The sequence below is a fragment of the Pristiophorus japonicus genome, chromosome 7 (assembly GCF_044704955.1).
Source record: "Pristiophorus japonicus isolate sPriJap1 chromosome 7, sPriJap1.hap1, whole genome shotgun sequence".
NCBI classification, from domain to species: domain Eukaryota; kingdom Metazoa; phylum Chordata; class Chondrichthyes; family Pristiophoridae; genus Pristiophorus; species Pristiophorus japonicus.
In genome coordinates, this window is record NC_091983.1 from 60,661,113 (window position 1) to 60,675,725 (window position 14,613).

Below are 14,613 nucleotides of genomic sequence, written 5' to 3' on the forward strand. Positions count from 1 at the left end.
GTGGAGATTATTGTAAAACAGGGAACCCTTAAGCAGCAGTATTATACCACTAGAACCCCTCAATGGTGGTCTCTGGACCTGCCGCAGGCACCCTATCACGTGACCCTAGCATACGATCCCAGTGGAAAGAATCAGGACCTGCAGAACTTTTATCAGGATCATGAAGGGGAAGTGAAGGAAATTCTATTAAGGGCTAGAGTGACTGGACCGGAAGGGAAGGCAGATGGACAGCCCCCAACGGTGGCACCACATATTACTCGTGAAGTATTACCTCCCCACCACACTAAAGATTTGGGAGTTATGGTGCGCTAGGCTATAGACGAGGCTGACCCTACCAGCCGGGATGTGCAAATTGTAAAACATGGCCGAACAGTCCAATTCCACGGGGACCCCGAGAAGGTCTTAACGACTCTGCAGCATCATACTGGCTCTGACATACCTGACTATGTGGATCCTCATGTGTGGGCAGAGGACCCCTCCCAAGTGGATTATACTCCCATTGATCCGATTGAGATCCCAGTGCAGGGCAATCGCAGGCAATACCAAGTATCCACCGAGCTTTGGAGGCTAGCCGAGTCGAACCAATTTGCCAGTTTCCAGTCCCTAGCACCGCTAAACAAATGCGACAGTGGTTGGGGATGATCAATTACTGCAGATCTTGGATCCCTAATGTTGCCCTGATGACCAAGCACCTCACCCCGTATACAAATAAGGAAGGCAGCTTTGAAATAGAAACCGCAGACGTCCAAGCCTTTAAGGAACTAAAGACAGCCCTGCTGCAAGCTCCGGCTTTAGGCCGGCCCCTCTATGACCGGCCCTTTCAACTGTATTCTGAAAGACTGTGCTACTGCTGTGTTAACTCAAACACGGGGATAAGCATAGGCCTGTTGCCTACTACTCTTCCAAAATAGACCCTGTTGCCTTGGGACACCCTGTATGCACTCAAATATTAAACCCCATCTACAATAGCCTTTAATCCGCTGCCAACATCATCCTCCAGCAGGATATTGTTGTGTACACCTCTCACTCCGTAGCTGCCCTTCTGGGCCAACTGCAGACTCAGCACCTTACCATGGCCAGGCAAAGCAGATACGAGATCTACTTACTAAACAATCCTAAGCTGACCTTTCGGCACTGTGCTGCAATTAATCCGGCCTGTTTTCTTACTGAGCCACCCCAAGATGAGGAAGAACCCAGTCATGATTGTTTATCTTTAATTCAAGAGGCCTCATCAGTCAGGGAAGATTTAGTTGATGTACCAATGGAAGATCCAGACTGTATTATGTATGTTGACGGAAGTTCTTCTATTAATCCAGAAGGTACACGAATCTCAGGATACGCCATAGTAAAACAGGAGAATCAGGTCTTGGAATCTACCACCTTTGAAACCGCCTATTCTGCCCAACAAGCTGAACTATTCGCCCTCACCCGAGCCTGTATCTTGGCCAAAGACCTCAAAGTCAATATCTATACCGACTCTAGGTATGCCTTTGGGGTGGCCCATGATTTCGGACAATTATGGAAAAATAGGAGATTCCTAACCTCATAGGGGAATGAGATATCCCATAAGCAACTAGTATCTGATTTGTTGCAAGCCCTCATGCTCCCCAAGCACATTGCCATTGTTAAATGTACCGTCCACACCACCGGAAAATCCCCGGTTGATATAGGGAACCACTGTGCTGACAAAGAGACTAAACAGGTCTCTCGTGACCAACAGATGGTAGTGCCCAAAATGATGAGTCAGACTAAAAATCCTGCGAAGGATAAGTAAGCCTCGGAAAAACCAATGCCAACCATCCAAGATGTTACTAAAGCACAGGAGGACGCTCCTGAAAAAGAAAAACTGTTGTGGAAAAATTATGGATGTACTTATGACAATGTTTCTAAACTCTGGACCACTCCCGCGGAACAGACTTGCACGTCTGACGAGTTGGCTCTATGGGTTATTGAATGTATGCATTTTGCTACTCATTTTGGAGCAAGGACCACGAGTGACACACTTTTGGCTATTTGGTGGCACCCTAGACTCCAGGCACTCGCCCAGAACATCAGTAGTCGTTGCCTGGTTTGCCAGCAACATAATCCAGGGAAGGGAGTCCCCCTGTGATTGGGGTAAAACGCCCCTACCCGAAGGTCCCTTTGAGACATTTCAGTTGGACTACATTGAGTTGCAAAAAGTTCAGTGTTACAAATATGTGTTAGTAATAGTAGATGGATTGAAGCCTACCCTACCCTGGACAATAAGGCTCAAACTATTGTTAAGGTGTTAATGAGGGAAATTGTTCCTAGATATGGTATCTCAGCTCGACTGATGACCACCTATGTTCTTTCTCTGACTCAGGCTCTGCGACTAGCTCACAACCAGGTTCGAGAGGCTCACCTCAACCTCCCAGTTTTACCCGAATCGTCCCTCGTGGTACCTGGGAAGTATGTCCTGATTAAGAGGTGGATCCGGAAGGGATTGGAGCCACGATGGGAGGGGCCTTTTCAGGTGTTGCTCGCTACCCCCACTGCAGCCAAGGTTGAGGGGAAGGGTGTCTGGGTTCACCTGCACCACTGCAAGCTCACCACCCCCTAACGAACCTATTTTACTGGTTATTCTAATTCCTGTTTCTGTTCCAGATTTCCTCTTCTCCATAGCTGAACAAGACCATTGGCATCCTAATTGGAACATGAGTCCCGAGGAGACCAGTTTGAACTTCTACCCGTAGTGATAGACAACCAGCTACACCGACGGTGACCTGAGAAGAGAGAAGAGAAAACCGAACTCTTTTAATCAGCAAAATATCCTAAGGGTTATCATGGAATGATAAATGGGAGGAATGAGAATGCATACTGAACATGGATATTAAATGTATACAGACATTAAAGTCGAGAAGTTGAGAATGTGGGAATTATATATGGACAGTATAAGCTAACAAAGAATTCATGGAGGAATAGCCATGACATCTCAGACGAGACTGCAAAATGTTACAACGCTAACACATATTGAAACAAAACCCACAGCTTGCAGAAAAACCTCAAGGTCTTATTAAATCATGTTATTAATCTGAAACATTAACAGAAGGTCTTTGTTTAAAATCAGACCATACTTAGGTCGGCTTATGAGTGGACAAAGGGAAAGAGGGATCAAAAGGGAAAGGCTGAACTAGGATGTCACTCTAGCCCTATCGTTTTATCTTTTGCCGAAAATGTATAACCGTCGTTCCTTTACAATGTAACGTCACTTTTTCCGTAGGAAGTGAGTGCGATCTATCAGAGTTGCATTCCTTCTGTCTGATAAGGTCCCCGATCGGGATTTGCTTTTTAAATAAAAGCTTGCTTTGTTTAAAGCACAATCGGTATTCGACTCAGTGATTTCACTGAACCAGATTGAGGGAAAAGAATCCATAAATCAACACCAGTGCAGCTACAACACAGACAATGTGGGAAACTGCCCAGTTTTGTCCTATCCACAAAAAGCAGGACAAATCCAATCCAGCCAATTATAGTCCAATCAGTCTACATCAGCAAAGTGATGGAAGGTGTCGTCGACAGTGCTTTCAAGTGGCACTTACCAACAGCCTGCTCACCGATGCTCAGTTTGGGTTCCTCCAGAACCACTCGGCTCCAGACCTCATTACAGCCTTGGTCCAAACATGGACAAAAGAGCTGATTGCCCTTGGCCTTTATTGCAAGGGGGATGGAGTATAAAGGCAGAAATGTCCTGCTACAACTGTACTGGGTCATCATAGGCAGTCCCTCAAAATCGAGGAAGACTGGGTATTGGTGAGGCCTCACCTAGATTACTGTGTACAGTTTTGGTCTCCTTAGAAAGGAGGGATATACTTGCATTGGAGACAGTTCAGAGAAAGTTCACTCGGTTGATTCCCGAGATGAAGGGTTGACTTATGAAGATAGGTTGAGCAGGTTGTGCCTGTACTCATTGGGAGTTCAAAAGAATGAGAGGTGATCTTATTGAAACATACAAGATAATGAGGGGGCTCGACAAGGTATTTGCAGAGAGGATATTTCCACTCATGGGTTGAATCTAGAATTAGGGGGTATAGCTTCAGAATAAGGGGTCACCCATTTAAAACTGAGATGAGGAGGAATTTCTTCTCTCAAGAGGGTTGTAAATCTGCGGAATTCTCTGCCCCAGAGAGCTGGGGCAGCTGGGTCATTGAATATATTTAAGGCGGAGATAGACAGATTTTTGAGCGATAAGGGAGTAAAGGGTTATGGGGAGCGGGCAGGGAAGTGGAGCTGAGTCTATGATCAGATCAGCCATGATCTTATTGAATGTGGAGCAGGCTTGAGGGGCCAAATGGCCTACTCCTGCTCCTATTTCTTATGTTCTTATGACATTAAGGCAGCATTTGACTGAGTGTGGCATCAAGGAGCCCTAGTAAAATTGAAATCAGTGGGAATTGGTGTGGGGGGGGAAGACTCTCCACTGGCTGGAGTTGTACCTAGCACAAAGGAAGATGGTTGTGGTTGTTGGAGGTCAATCATCTCAGCAGTGTCCCTAGCCCAACCATCTTCGGCTGCTTCATCAATGATCTTCTCTCCATTATAAAAAGGTCAGAAGTGGTGATGTTCACTGATGATTGTAGTGTTCAGTTCCAGTCACAACTCCTCAGATAATGAAGCAGTCCATGCCTGCATGCAGCAAGTCCTGGATGACATTCTGGCTTGGGCTGATAAGTGCCAGATAATGACCATCGCCAACAAGCGAGAGTCTAACCATCGCCCCTTGACATTCAATTGCATTTTCATCGCTGATTCCACCACCATCAACATCCAGAAACTGAATTGGGCCAGCCACATAAATACTGTGGCTACAACAGGTCAGAGGCTGGGTATTCTGGGGCGAGTGTCTCATCTCCTGACTCCCCAAAGCCTTTCCACCATCAACAAGCCACAAGTCAGGAGTATGATGGAATACTCTCCACTTGCCTGGATGAATGAGTGCAGCTACAATACAAGAAGCTTGACACCATCCAGGACAAAGCAGTCTGCTTGATTGGCAGCCCATCCATTACCTTAAACATTCACTAGGTGCACCGTGGTTACAGTGCATACCATCTACAAGATGCACCGCAGCAACTCACCAAGGCTTCTTAGGCAGCGCCTTCCAAACCCGCATCCTCTACCACCTAGAAGGAGAAGGGCAGCAGGTGCATGGGAATATCATCACCTACAAGTTCCCCTCCAAGTTATAAATCATCCTGACTTGGAAATATATTGCCGTTCCTTCATCGTCACTGGGTGAAAATCCTGGAACTCCCTCCCTATCACTGAGAATATCTTCACAAGTACTACAGCGGTTCAAGGCGGCAGCTCACCACCACCTTCTCAAGGGCAATTAGGGATGGCCAATAAATGCTGGCTTTGCCAGCGACGCCCACATCCCACAAACTAAGAAAATACAGCTGAAGTTCCAATCACCCTAAAGCCACGCGGTGAGACCCCTGTCCAATAGGGCCAGGGGATAATTTACATTCACCTGGACAGGCAAATAAACAGGAAAAAAATTCAAGGGGGAAAAAATAAGGCAAGCAGCATCACATATTGTTGAGCGGCACAAAAATACTAGTCGTAACCTTGCAGTATCCTAAATGCAAGTTTTGGATGCATTAAACAAGAACTTAGAATGAGGTATCACCTAGTGAAGATGCAACACAAGGCTACCTGTATGCTAAAAATAAAAAGCAGCAGGCGATAGACAAAGCTAAGTGGTCCCACAAGCAATGGATCAGAGCAAAGTTCTATAGCCCTACTGCATTCAGTCAAGAGGTGTGTTTGACAAACAAGCAAAAGGAGGCTCCATGAACATCTCCATCCTCAACTACGACAGACAAGCGGAAGTGTTTTCCCTCTAATTTTCCTTTTGACCCAGAGTCTCTAACGGGCAGCGCAGGCCATTCAAAATTCCATGCATGCAGTTTTTCTATTTAAAAGCCGGCTCACTGGCTGCACGGGACCAGCACAGCATTGTACAGCTTGAAAAGAACATTGGTGTCAAATGCCCCCTCCGAGACACCCCACCATCATAGGTGCAGGTCGACAGCCAATTTGGTTCACCCTACATGACGTTTAGTGGCTGAGTGCACTGGATACTCCAAAGGCTATGCAGCCTATCAACACCCTGGCTGTACATAAAATAAGCTGCCTCCCCTGACCATGCTATCCCAATATAACTATGATAGTGACATCTTTCCGACAATGTGGAAAATTTCCCAGGTGCGGCCTATCCAGGCAAAAAAGAACAAATCGCACCTGGAAAATACAGCCCAGTAAGCCTCTTCCCAATCATCCATAAGCCGATGGAAGGAGTCATCAACAGAGCAATACATATTCAACAATAACCTGTATACTGCTGCTTAGTACAAGTTCCACCAAAACCGCTTAGTCCCAGACCTTGTCATAGCCTTGATCTAGACATAGACGCATGCAAAAACTGAATGCCGGAAGTGCATAAGAAATCCTAGTAAATTGAAGTCAATGGGGTCAAGTGGAAAAACCCTTCAGTGACTTAGATCATAACTGACACATAGGATGGGCTTTTTTCTTTGCGGGGGGTGGGGGGGAAAGAGAAGTGAGAGGGGTCATTACTGACCAGAAGCTTATCTGAACCATCCAAACCAGAAAGTGGCTACAAGAAGAGTGCAAAGACTGAGTACTTTGCGACCATAAACTCCCATCCTGACTCCTCAACCAGCTACTAGGATAAAAGTCAGGCATGTGTAAGAATACTCACCTAGACAGGTGTAGCCACTACACAAAGAGGCTCACAGAGCAATCCAGTTGCTTGGCACCTCGACTGCTTGTCTCAAAACACACCCCCTCTATCACTGGCACACTGCAGCTGCAGCATATACTATTTGCAGCAACTCACCCAGCTTATTATGACAGCACCTTCTAGACCCACAACCTTTACCATGAAGGAGGACAAGAGCAGCAACATCATGGGAATGCCAAGTCACACTGTGCCGAATTGGACATATACTGCCATTTCTTCCAAATCCTGGAATTCCACAGTATACAGTGTTTTAAGGACAAGGTCCACCATCATCTCTTCAGGACAGTTAGGGATGGACAATAATAATTCCTTTGGTAGCACTGCCCACATCACAAGAACAAATGTTTTCAAAAGGTGTTCAATCAGCTACTTGATTTGATGTCTAGTCGTTCAGGAAGGCGAGTGAAAAGGGATGAATAAACTTGCACTTATATCGTGTGGTACTACATAGTATTTAAAGCACAGAAACAGGCCATTCAGCCCAACAGTCCACATCAGGGTTTATGCTCCACAAGACTCCTCCCACCCTTCATCGAACCGCATCAACATATCCGTTCTCCCTCGTGTTTATCTAGCTTCCCTTTAAATCTATCTACGCTAGTTGCCTCAACTACTCCCTGTGGTAGCGAGTTCCACATTCTAACAACTCTCTGGGTAAAGAAGTTTGTCCTGAATTCCCTATTGGATTTATTATTGACCATCTTATATTGATGGCCCCTATAGTTCTAGTCTCACCTACAAGTGGAAACATCTTCTCTATGTCTATCCTATCTAATCTTCACAAAATTTTAAAGAACTATCAGGTCACACCTCAGTCTTTTTTCTAGACAAGAGTCCCAGCCTGTGTAATGAGTCAGGAATAAAACAATCTCCTAGGAAAAGATCCTCTCGGAATGAGTGATCACAGTATGGTTGAATTTGTAATACAGATTGAGGGTGAGGAAGTAGTGTCTCAAACAAGCGTACTATGCTTAAACAAAGGGGATTACAGTGGGATGAGGGCAGAGTTGGCTAAAGTAGAATGGGAACACAGACTAAACGGTGGCACAATTGAGGAACAGTGGAGAACTTTTAAGGAGCTCTTTCATAGTGCTCAACAAAAATATATTCCAGTGAAAAAGAAGGGCAGTAAGAGAAGGGATAACCAGCCGTGGATAACCAAGGAAATAAAGGAGAGTATCAAATTAAAAACCAATGCGTATAAGGTGGCCAAGGTTAGTGGGAAACTAGAAGATTGGGAAAATTTTAAACAACAGCAAAGAATGTCTAAGAAAGCAATAAAGAAAGGAAAGATAAATTACGAAGGTAAACTTGCGCAAAACATAAAATCAGATTGTAAAAGCTTTTACCGATATATAAAACGGAAGAGAGTGACTAAAGTAAATGTTGGTCGCTTAAAAGATGAGAAGGGGGATTTAATAATGGGAAATGTGGAAATGGCCGAGACCTTAAACAATTATTTTGCTTCGGTCTTCACAGTGCTTCCACAAAAACCATGCCAAAAATTGCTGGTCACGGGAATGTGGGAAGGGAGGACCTTGAGATAATCACTATCACTAGGGGGGGGGGGGGGGGGGGGTAGTGCTGGACAGGTTAATGGGACTCAAGGTAGACAAGTCCCCTGGTCCTGATGAAATGCATCCTAGGGTATTAAGAGAGATGGCAGAAGTTATAGCAGATGCATTCGTTATAATCTACCAAAATTCTCTGGACTCTGGGGAGGTACCAGCGGATTGGAAAGCAGATAATGTAACGCCTCTGTTTAAAAAAGGGGGCAGACAAAAGGCAGGTAACTATAGGCCGGTTAGTTTAACATCTGTTGTGGGGAAAATGCTTGAAGCTATCATTAAGGAAGAAATAGCAGGACATCTAGATAGGAATAGTGCAATCAAGCAGACGCAACATGGATTCATGAAGGGGAAATCATGCTTAACTAATTTACTGGAATTCTTTGAGGATATAACGAGCATGGTGGATAGAGGTGTACTGATGGATGTGGTATTTAGATTTCCAAAAGGCATGCGATAAGGTTCCACACAAAAGGTTACTGCAGAAGATAAAGGTACGCGGAGTCAGAGGAAATGTATTAGCATGGATCGAGAATTGGCTGGCTAACTGAAAGCAGAGAGTCGGGATAAATGGGTCCTTTTCGGGTTGGAAATCGGTGGTTAGTGGTGTGCCACGGGGATCGGTGCTGGGACCACAACTGTTTGCAATATACATAGATGACCTGGAAGAGGGGACAGAGTGTAGTGTAACAAAATTTGCAGATGACACAAAGATTAATGGGAAAGCAGGTTGTGTAGAGGACACAGAGAGGCTGCAAAGCGATTTAGATAGGTTAAGCAAATGGGCTAAGGTTTGGCAGATGGAATACAATGTCAGAAAATGTGAGGTCATCCACCTGGGAAAAAAACACAGTAAAAGTGAACATTATTTGAATGGGGAGAAATTACAACATGCTGCGGTACAGAGGGACCTGGGAGTCCTTGTGCATGATGAATCACAAAAAGTTAGTTTGCAGGTGCAGCAGGTAATCAGGAAGACGAATGAATGTTGACCTTCATTGCGAGAGGGATGGAGTACAAAAGCAGGAAGGTCCTGCTGCAACTGTACAGGGTATTGGTGAGGCCGCACCTGGAGTACTGCGTGTAGTTTTGGTCACCTTACTTAAGGAAGGATATACTAGCTTTGGAGCGGGTACAGAGACGATTCACTAGGCTGATTCCGGAGATGAGGGGGTTACACCTCATGATGATAGATTGAGTAGACTGGGTCTTTACTCGTTGGAGTAGAGAAGGATGAGGGGGTGATCTTATAGAAACATTTAAAATAATGAAAGGGATAGACAAGATAGAGGCAGAGAGGTTGTTTCCACTGGTCGGGGAGACTAGAACTAGGGGGCACAGCCTCAAAATACGGGGGAGCCAATTTAAAACCGAGTTGAGAAGGAATTTCTTCTCCCAGAGGGTTGTGAATCTGTGGAATTCTTTGCCCAAGGAAGCAGTTGTTATGTTATGTTATGTTCAATATTTCCTGGCATTTCCAGTATCATTCCAGTTTTTTTGCACCCTCTCCAGTGCCTCTATATCCTTTTTATATTATGGAGACCAGAACTGTGCACAGTGCTCCAAGTGCGGTCTGACCAGGGTTCGATACAGGTGTAACATAACTCCTCTACTTTTCAATTCTAACCCTCTAGCAATGAGGATGCTGGTCCACCTCCAGTGAATTACCCTTGAAGTGCAGTCACTGCTGATTTGCGGGACGATGTGGCGACCAATTGGCGCACAGCAAAATCTCGCCCCCATATGCCGAGCCACCGGGAGGGCTCCCCTGTCTTCCGCAGAGATGGGCATAAGAACATAAAGAAATAGGATCAGGAGTTTGCCATTCGGCCCCTTGAGCCTGCTCCACCATTCAATAAGATCTTGGCTGATCTGATCTTGGCCTCAACTCCACTGTCCTACCTGTTCCCCATAGTCCTTGACTCCCCTACAGTTCAAAAATCTATATATCTCCACCTTAAATACATTCAATAACCCAGCCTCCACAGCTCTCTGGGGTAGAGAATTCCAGATTCACGACCCTGAGAAGAAAGTCCTCCTCATCTCCGCTTTAAATGGGCGACCTCTTATACTGAAGCTATTCCCCCTAGTTCTAGACTCCCCCACGAGGGTAAACACCCTCTCTGCATCTGCTCTCAGAATCTGACATGCTTCAATAAGATCACCTCATTCTTCTAAACTCATGGGCATGGGATCTTTCAGCTCCAGCTAGCCCGAGGCCGCAGTCCTCGACAGTCTCCTTCGACAGTCCCTGCCCGAGAGCCACCAGCTTCCTTCCCACTCGGTGCTGGCGATGGCGCCTGCACAGATTGCCTCCCCCCGGGGCCGGGGGCTGGGTGGCTGCCTAGACCCCCCCCCCACCCCCGGCCCGCGCCGACCCAACCGTCAGCCCCTCAGCTCGAGCACGCTCACCTCCGGCAGCGATCTGCCGTAACTCAGGTTGTAAATCTTCACGTCATTCACACTGGAGACCTGCATCTTGGTCAGCGGCCGTTCATTGATAATTAATTGTGACTCGTCCCCGCGCCGCGCCGCGCCACAACACAACACCACCACCACCACCACGTGCAGCCTCTCACTAACTTAAGACCAAGCAGTTCAAAGGCAAACCGGAAAAGGCGTTATGCAAATACCATGCACCCGCCAGCGTTTGCAAATGAAGAGGGGTGGGCGTGATTTATGTTAATCAGGGCGCGCTGCGCAGCCAGTTCTGCGCACGAGGAGATGCGCCTTCTGCCTCACCTGTAACATTTGTTGTTGTAGCGAAGCGCTCGGGTTCCAGTGCAGAGGGAGAGGGACTACCCAGCAAGCAACTTCAGTGACAGTACTGCCCCGCTCAGTGATACATCCAAAATTAGTTGTTAATAACTCATCGGCGATAACTGAATTATTCGCTGAACGAAATGACAAGGGGATTGCAAAATTGAGAGGCAAGGACACTTTTAACCCCCAGGACACTGCCAAGTCCAGTAATTCTGAGGTAATGTGAATGACGTTTCTTTTTATTTCACAATTACATTTTTGTATTATTTTTTATGTAATACAGCAGTTGATTTGTGGCAGGAGGCCGTAATCTACCTGATTTAAACTTTTTCCAATGTTTCAATAGCGAATACAATAACCAAACTCCTAAGCACAAACAGAAATTCTTAAAAGAAAAAATACATAAAACTGCATATAAAGAACAAGAATTGCGAAAGGCGGATGTGATCTGGCTATCTACAACCACGATAGAGTATATGGTACGGTACTTATTTCGCTCCCATAAAGACGTGATTGTTCCTTTGGTGAGGAACAGAAAATACGTTTTGTGAAGTTTCCTATTTTACTATATGCAGTGTAATTGTCTTCTAATAGGTATAACTAATTGTAAAAGTAATTGTTTAGTCTCGCGAATATACTTATATACAATTTGTTAATTGTGTTATTTTACAGTGAACTTCAAAAGCCGAAACAAAGTCAGCACTGTGTTGATTTAATAGTTCACATTTTGCACTGTAGATGTGATGATTTAGCACAGATTGTGAAACAGTAGCATAGATCAAGGTATGTGGATCATCAAGCAGATTTTTATACCGTGAAATCAGTCGCAAAGGACTTGCATTGAAAGAGATAGATAACCCCACTATCGACAGCGTCTTGAATCCTACGAGCTTGTGCTAAAATACCCCATTCAAGATTGCTTGTTAGACCGTTTCCATTGAAACCCGTGGCCTGGTCTCCTAGTTCAAGTCGAAGTCCGAACAATTAATTTAGTGTCGACATTGAGTAGCAGATGGTTTGTACATCGATGATGACTTCGAGGTTCATTCACTCTGTCAGACTTTTTTTACTAAATATTCTTTTTTTTTGCACATAGGTGCAGTGAAGAGCCTGCGTTCCAAAGCGTCACAGGACAACATGAGCGAATACTGGTTAATTTCGGCCCCTGTAGACAAATCGAATCAACAAATATGGGAAAGAATGAACACTGTAACTGAAAAAGCCAGTTTATCGAATAATTTTAAATTCCCGATCCCTGAACTCAAGGTATTCCTTCTCATTACCCGACTTCAAAACAACCTGTCGAGAAATCTTTTAAACTGAAAGTTGTAGCACTATCTCCGGACTTTCTTTCTAGCAGGATGTATGACGATAATGTCATTGGGATACAGTTTATCAAACACGTCAGTATCTATGGAGCAGGGTTATTTCAGCTTTGTTACATTTGCCTTTTCCGTCATGTGACCATTTTAGTACTGTATTTCCAGTTTTAAACTTTTAAAATTGTATTTATTATAAAAAATGACTTGATTACATATTTTGTAACCAGTCATGTGATTGTTTTGGATTTCTTATTTCACTGCTCCATATAGTTTAATTGTTATAAGCAACACACGTCATGATGCTCTCCACTTTCTTTTAGGTGGGGACATTAGATTCATTGGTTGGACTCTCGGATGAACTCGGAAAACTTGATACGTTTGTTGAAGGGTAAAACATACATTATTTACTCTATACAAACGAGATAAAGCGTGTTTGAATCATACAAGGGTGTCCTGCTGTATAACTGTTTGTTCCTTCATCCTAAACTGACCTATTGCAGATTTAACTCGGTTTAGGCAGCTTTATCCAAACAAATGTCACTACATATCAACAGAGATCTGCAAGGCTCTGGTTTCATCTGACAACCAAACTCAGAACCACTTGCAGCCCAGCAGACAAGGTGACATAAAGATGAAAAATATAAACGGATAATGATAAAAATTAAAGGGACAGGCCATGTTAAAATCCAGTGGCTTTTCTTGTAAAAGCAGAATATAAAAGTTTGCCTTAAACGTGTGGTAAATCTGTCGTAAAAACATTTTTGATCTCTAACCATGACTTTCAATGTTATTTAAATATAACTAAATGCTTGAAAAGTTGTGAATCGCAAGTATATGTAAAATAAATGAAAAAAGTGAGTTCCAGATTGAAATATAATTCCTGCCGCCTGCAATTTCTGTGGCCTGGAGGAGTCCATGTTCCACGTTTATGTTCAGTGCGTGATGTTGCAGTCCCTTTTCAATTATTTAAGGGGGCTGCTCCTTAAACTTTGGCTGCATTTCAGTCCCACACGCCTGATCTTTGGGCACCCTGTGCGGAGGGGAGCGGGCAGGACTGCTCCTGGGCCTGGCCAAGGTGGCCATTAATAGGTCCAGGCAGCGGGCAGTCAAGTGGGTCGTTCAGTCCGACTGCCTGCCTCTGTTCTGCGGTTATGTTCGTGCCAGAGTATCCCTGGAGATGGAGAACGTGGTGTCCACCGGTACGCGGTAGGTCACGTGGCCCCTCGAGCCTGCTCCATCATTTAATAAGATTAGGGTTGATCTGATCATGGACTCAGCTCCACTTCCCTGCCCGCTCCCAATAACCCCTTATTCCCTTATCGTTCAAAAATCTGTCTATCTCCACCTTAAATATATTCAATGACCCAGCCTCCACGGCTCTCTGGGGCAGAGAATTCCACAGATTTACAACCCTCTGAGAGAAGAAATTCCTCCTCATCTCAGTTTTAAATGGGCGGACCCTTATTCTGAGACTATATCTCATAGTTTCAGATTCCCCTATGAGAGGAAATATCCTCTCTGCACCCACCTTGTTGAGCCCTGTCATTAAGTTATATGTTTCGTTAAGATCACCTCTCATTCTTCTGAACTCCAATGAGTATAGACCCAACCTACTCAACCTATCTTCATAAGTCAATCCCCTCATCTCCTAAATCAACCTAGTGAACTTTCTCTGAACAGCCTCTAATGCAAGTATATCATTCCTTAAATATGGAGACCAAAACTGTATGCAGGTGTGGCCTCACCAATACCCTGTACAGTTGAGGCAGGACTTCTCTGCTTTTATACTATATCCCCCTTGCAATAAAGGCCAACATTCCATTTGACTTCCAGATTACTTGCTGTACCTGCATACTCACTTTTTGTGTTTCATGCACAAGGACCCCCAGGTCCCTCTGTACTGCAGCACTTTGCAATTTTTCTCTGTTTAAATTATAATTTGCTTTTCTATTTTTTTCTGCCAAAGTGGATAACCTCACACTTTCCCACATTATACTCCATCTGCCAAATTTTTGCCCACTTATTGGTCTGGCTATAATCCCTTTGCAGATTTTTTGTGTCCTCCTCACAATTTGCTTTCCCACCCATCTTTGTATCATCTGCAAACTTGGCTACATTACACTCGGTTTCTTCATCCAAGTCATTAATATAGATTGTAAATTGTTGAGGCCCC

At 44.7% G+C, this 14,613-nt stretch overlaps 2 protein-coding genes across 8 annotated transcripts in view; one reads left to right on the plus strand and one right to left on the minus strand.

Annotated features, from left to right (window-relative positions):
• The window catches only part of nol10 (nucleolar protein 10), a 102,146-nt gene extending 90,972 nt beyond the window's left edge, over window positions 1–11,174 (minus strand). Inside the window, exon 1 of one of the 2 annotated variants that reach the window (XM_070884985.1) lies at window positions 11,098–11,174. In XM_070884985.1, coding sequence (XP_070741086.1) covers window positions 11,098–11,106 — 9 coding nt within the window. In that variant the 5' untranslated portion in view covers window positions 11,107–11,174. Of the gene's footprint in view, window positions 1–10,767; window positions 10,930–11,097 lie in introns of those variants that run through there. The other variant, XM_070884986.1, reaches the window with a different exon arrangement.
• LOC139267142 (V-type proton ATPase subunit C 1-B-like) overlaps window positions 11,109–14,613 on the plus strand; it is a 131,424-nt gene continuing 127,919 nt past the window's right edge. For 4 of the 6 annotated variants that reach the window (XM_070884991.1, XM_070884987.1, XM_070884993.1 and 1 more), the window contains exons 1-3: window positions 11,633–11,712; window positions 12,215–12,384; window positions 12,761–12,828. In XM_070884991.1, the coding sequence (XP_070741092.1) occupies window positions 11,688–11,712; window positions 12,215–12,384; window positions 12,761–12,828 (263 nt within the window). In that variant the 5' untranslated portion in view covers window positions 11,633–11,687. Of the gene's footprint in view, window positions 11,336–11,464; window positions 11,598–11,632; window positions 11,713–12,214; window positions 12,385–12,760; window positions 12,829–14,613 lie in introns of those variants that run through there. The other 2 variants (XM_070884989.1, XM_070884988.1) reach the window with 2 other exon arrangements.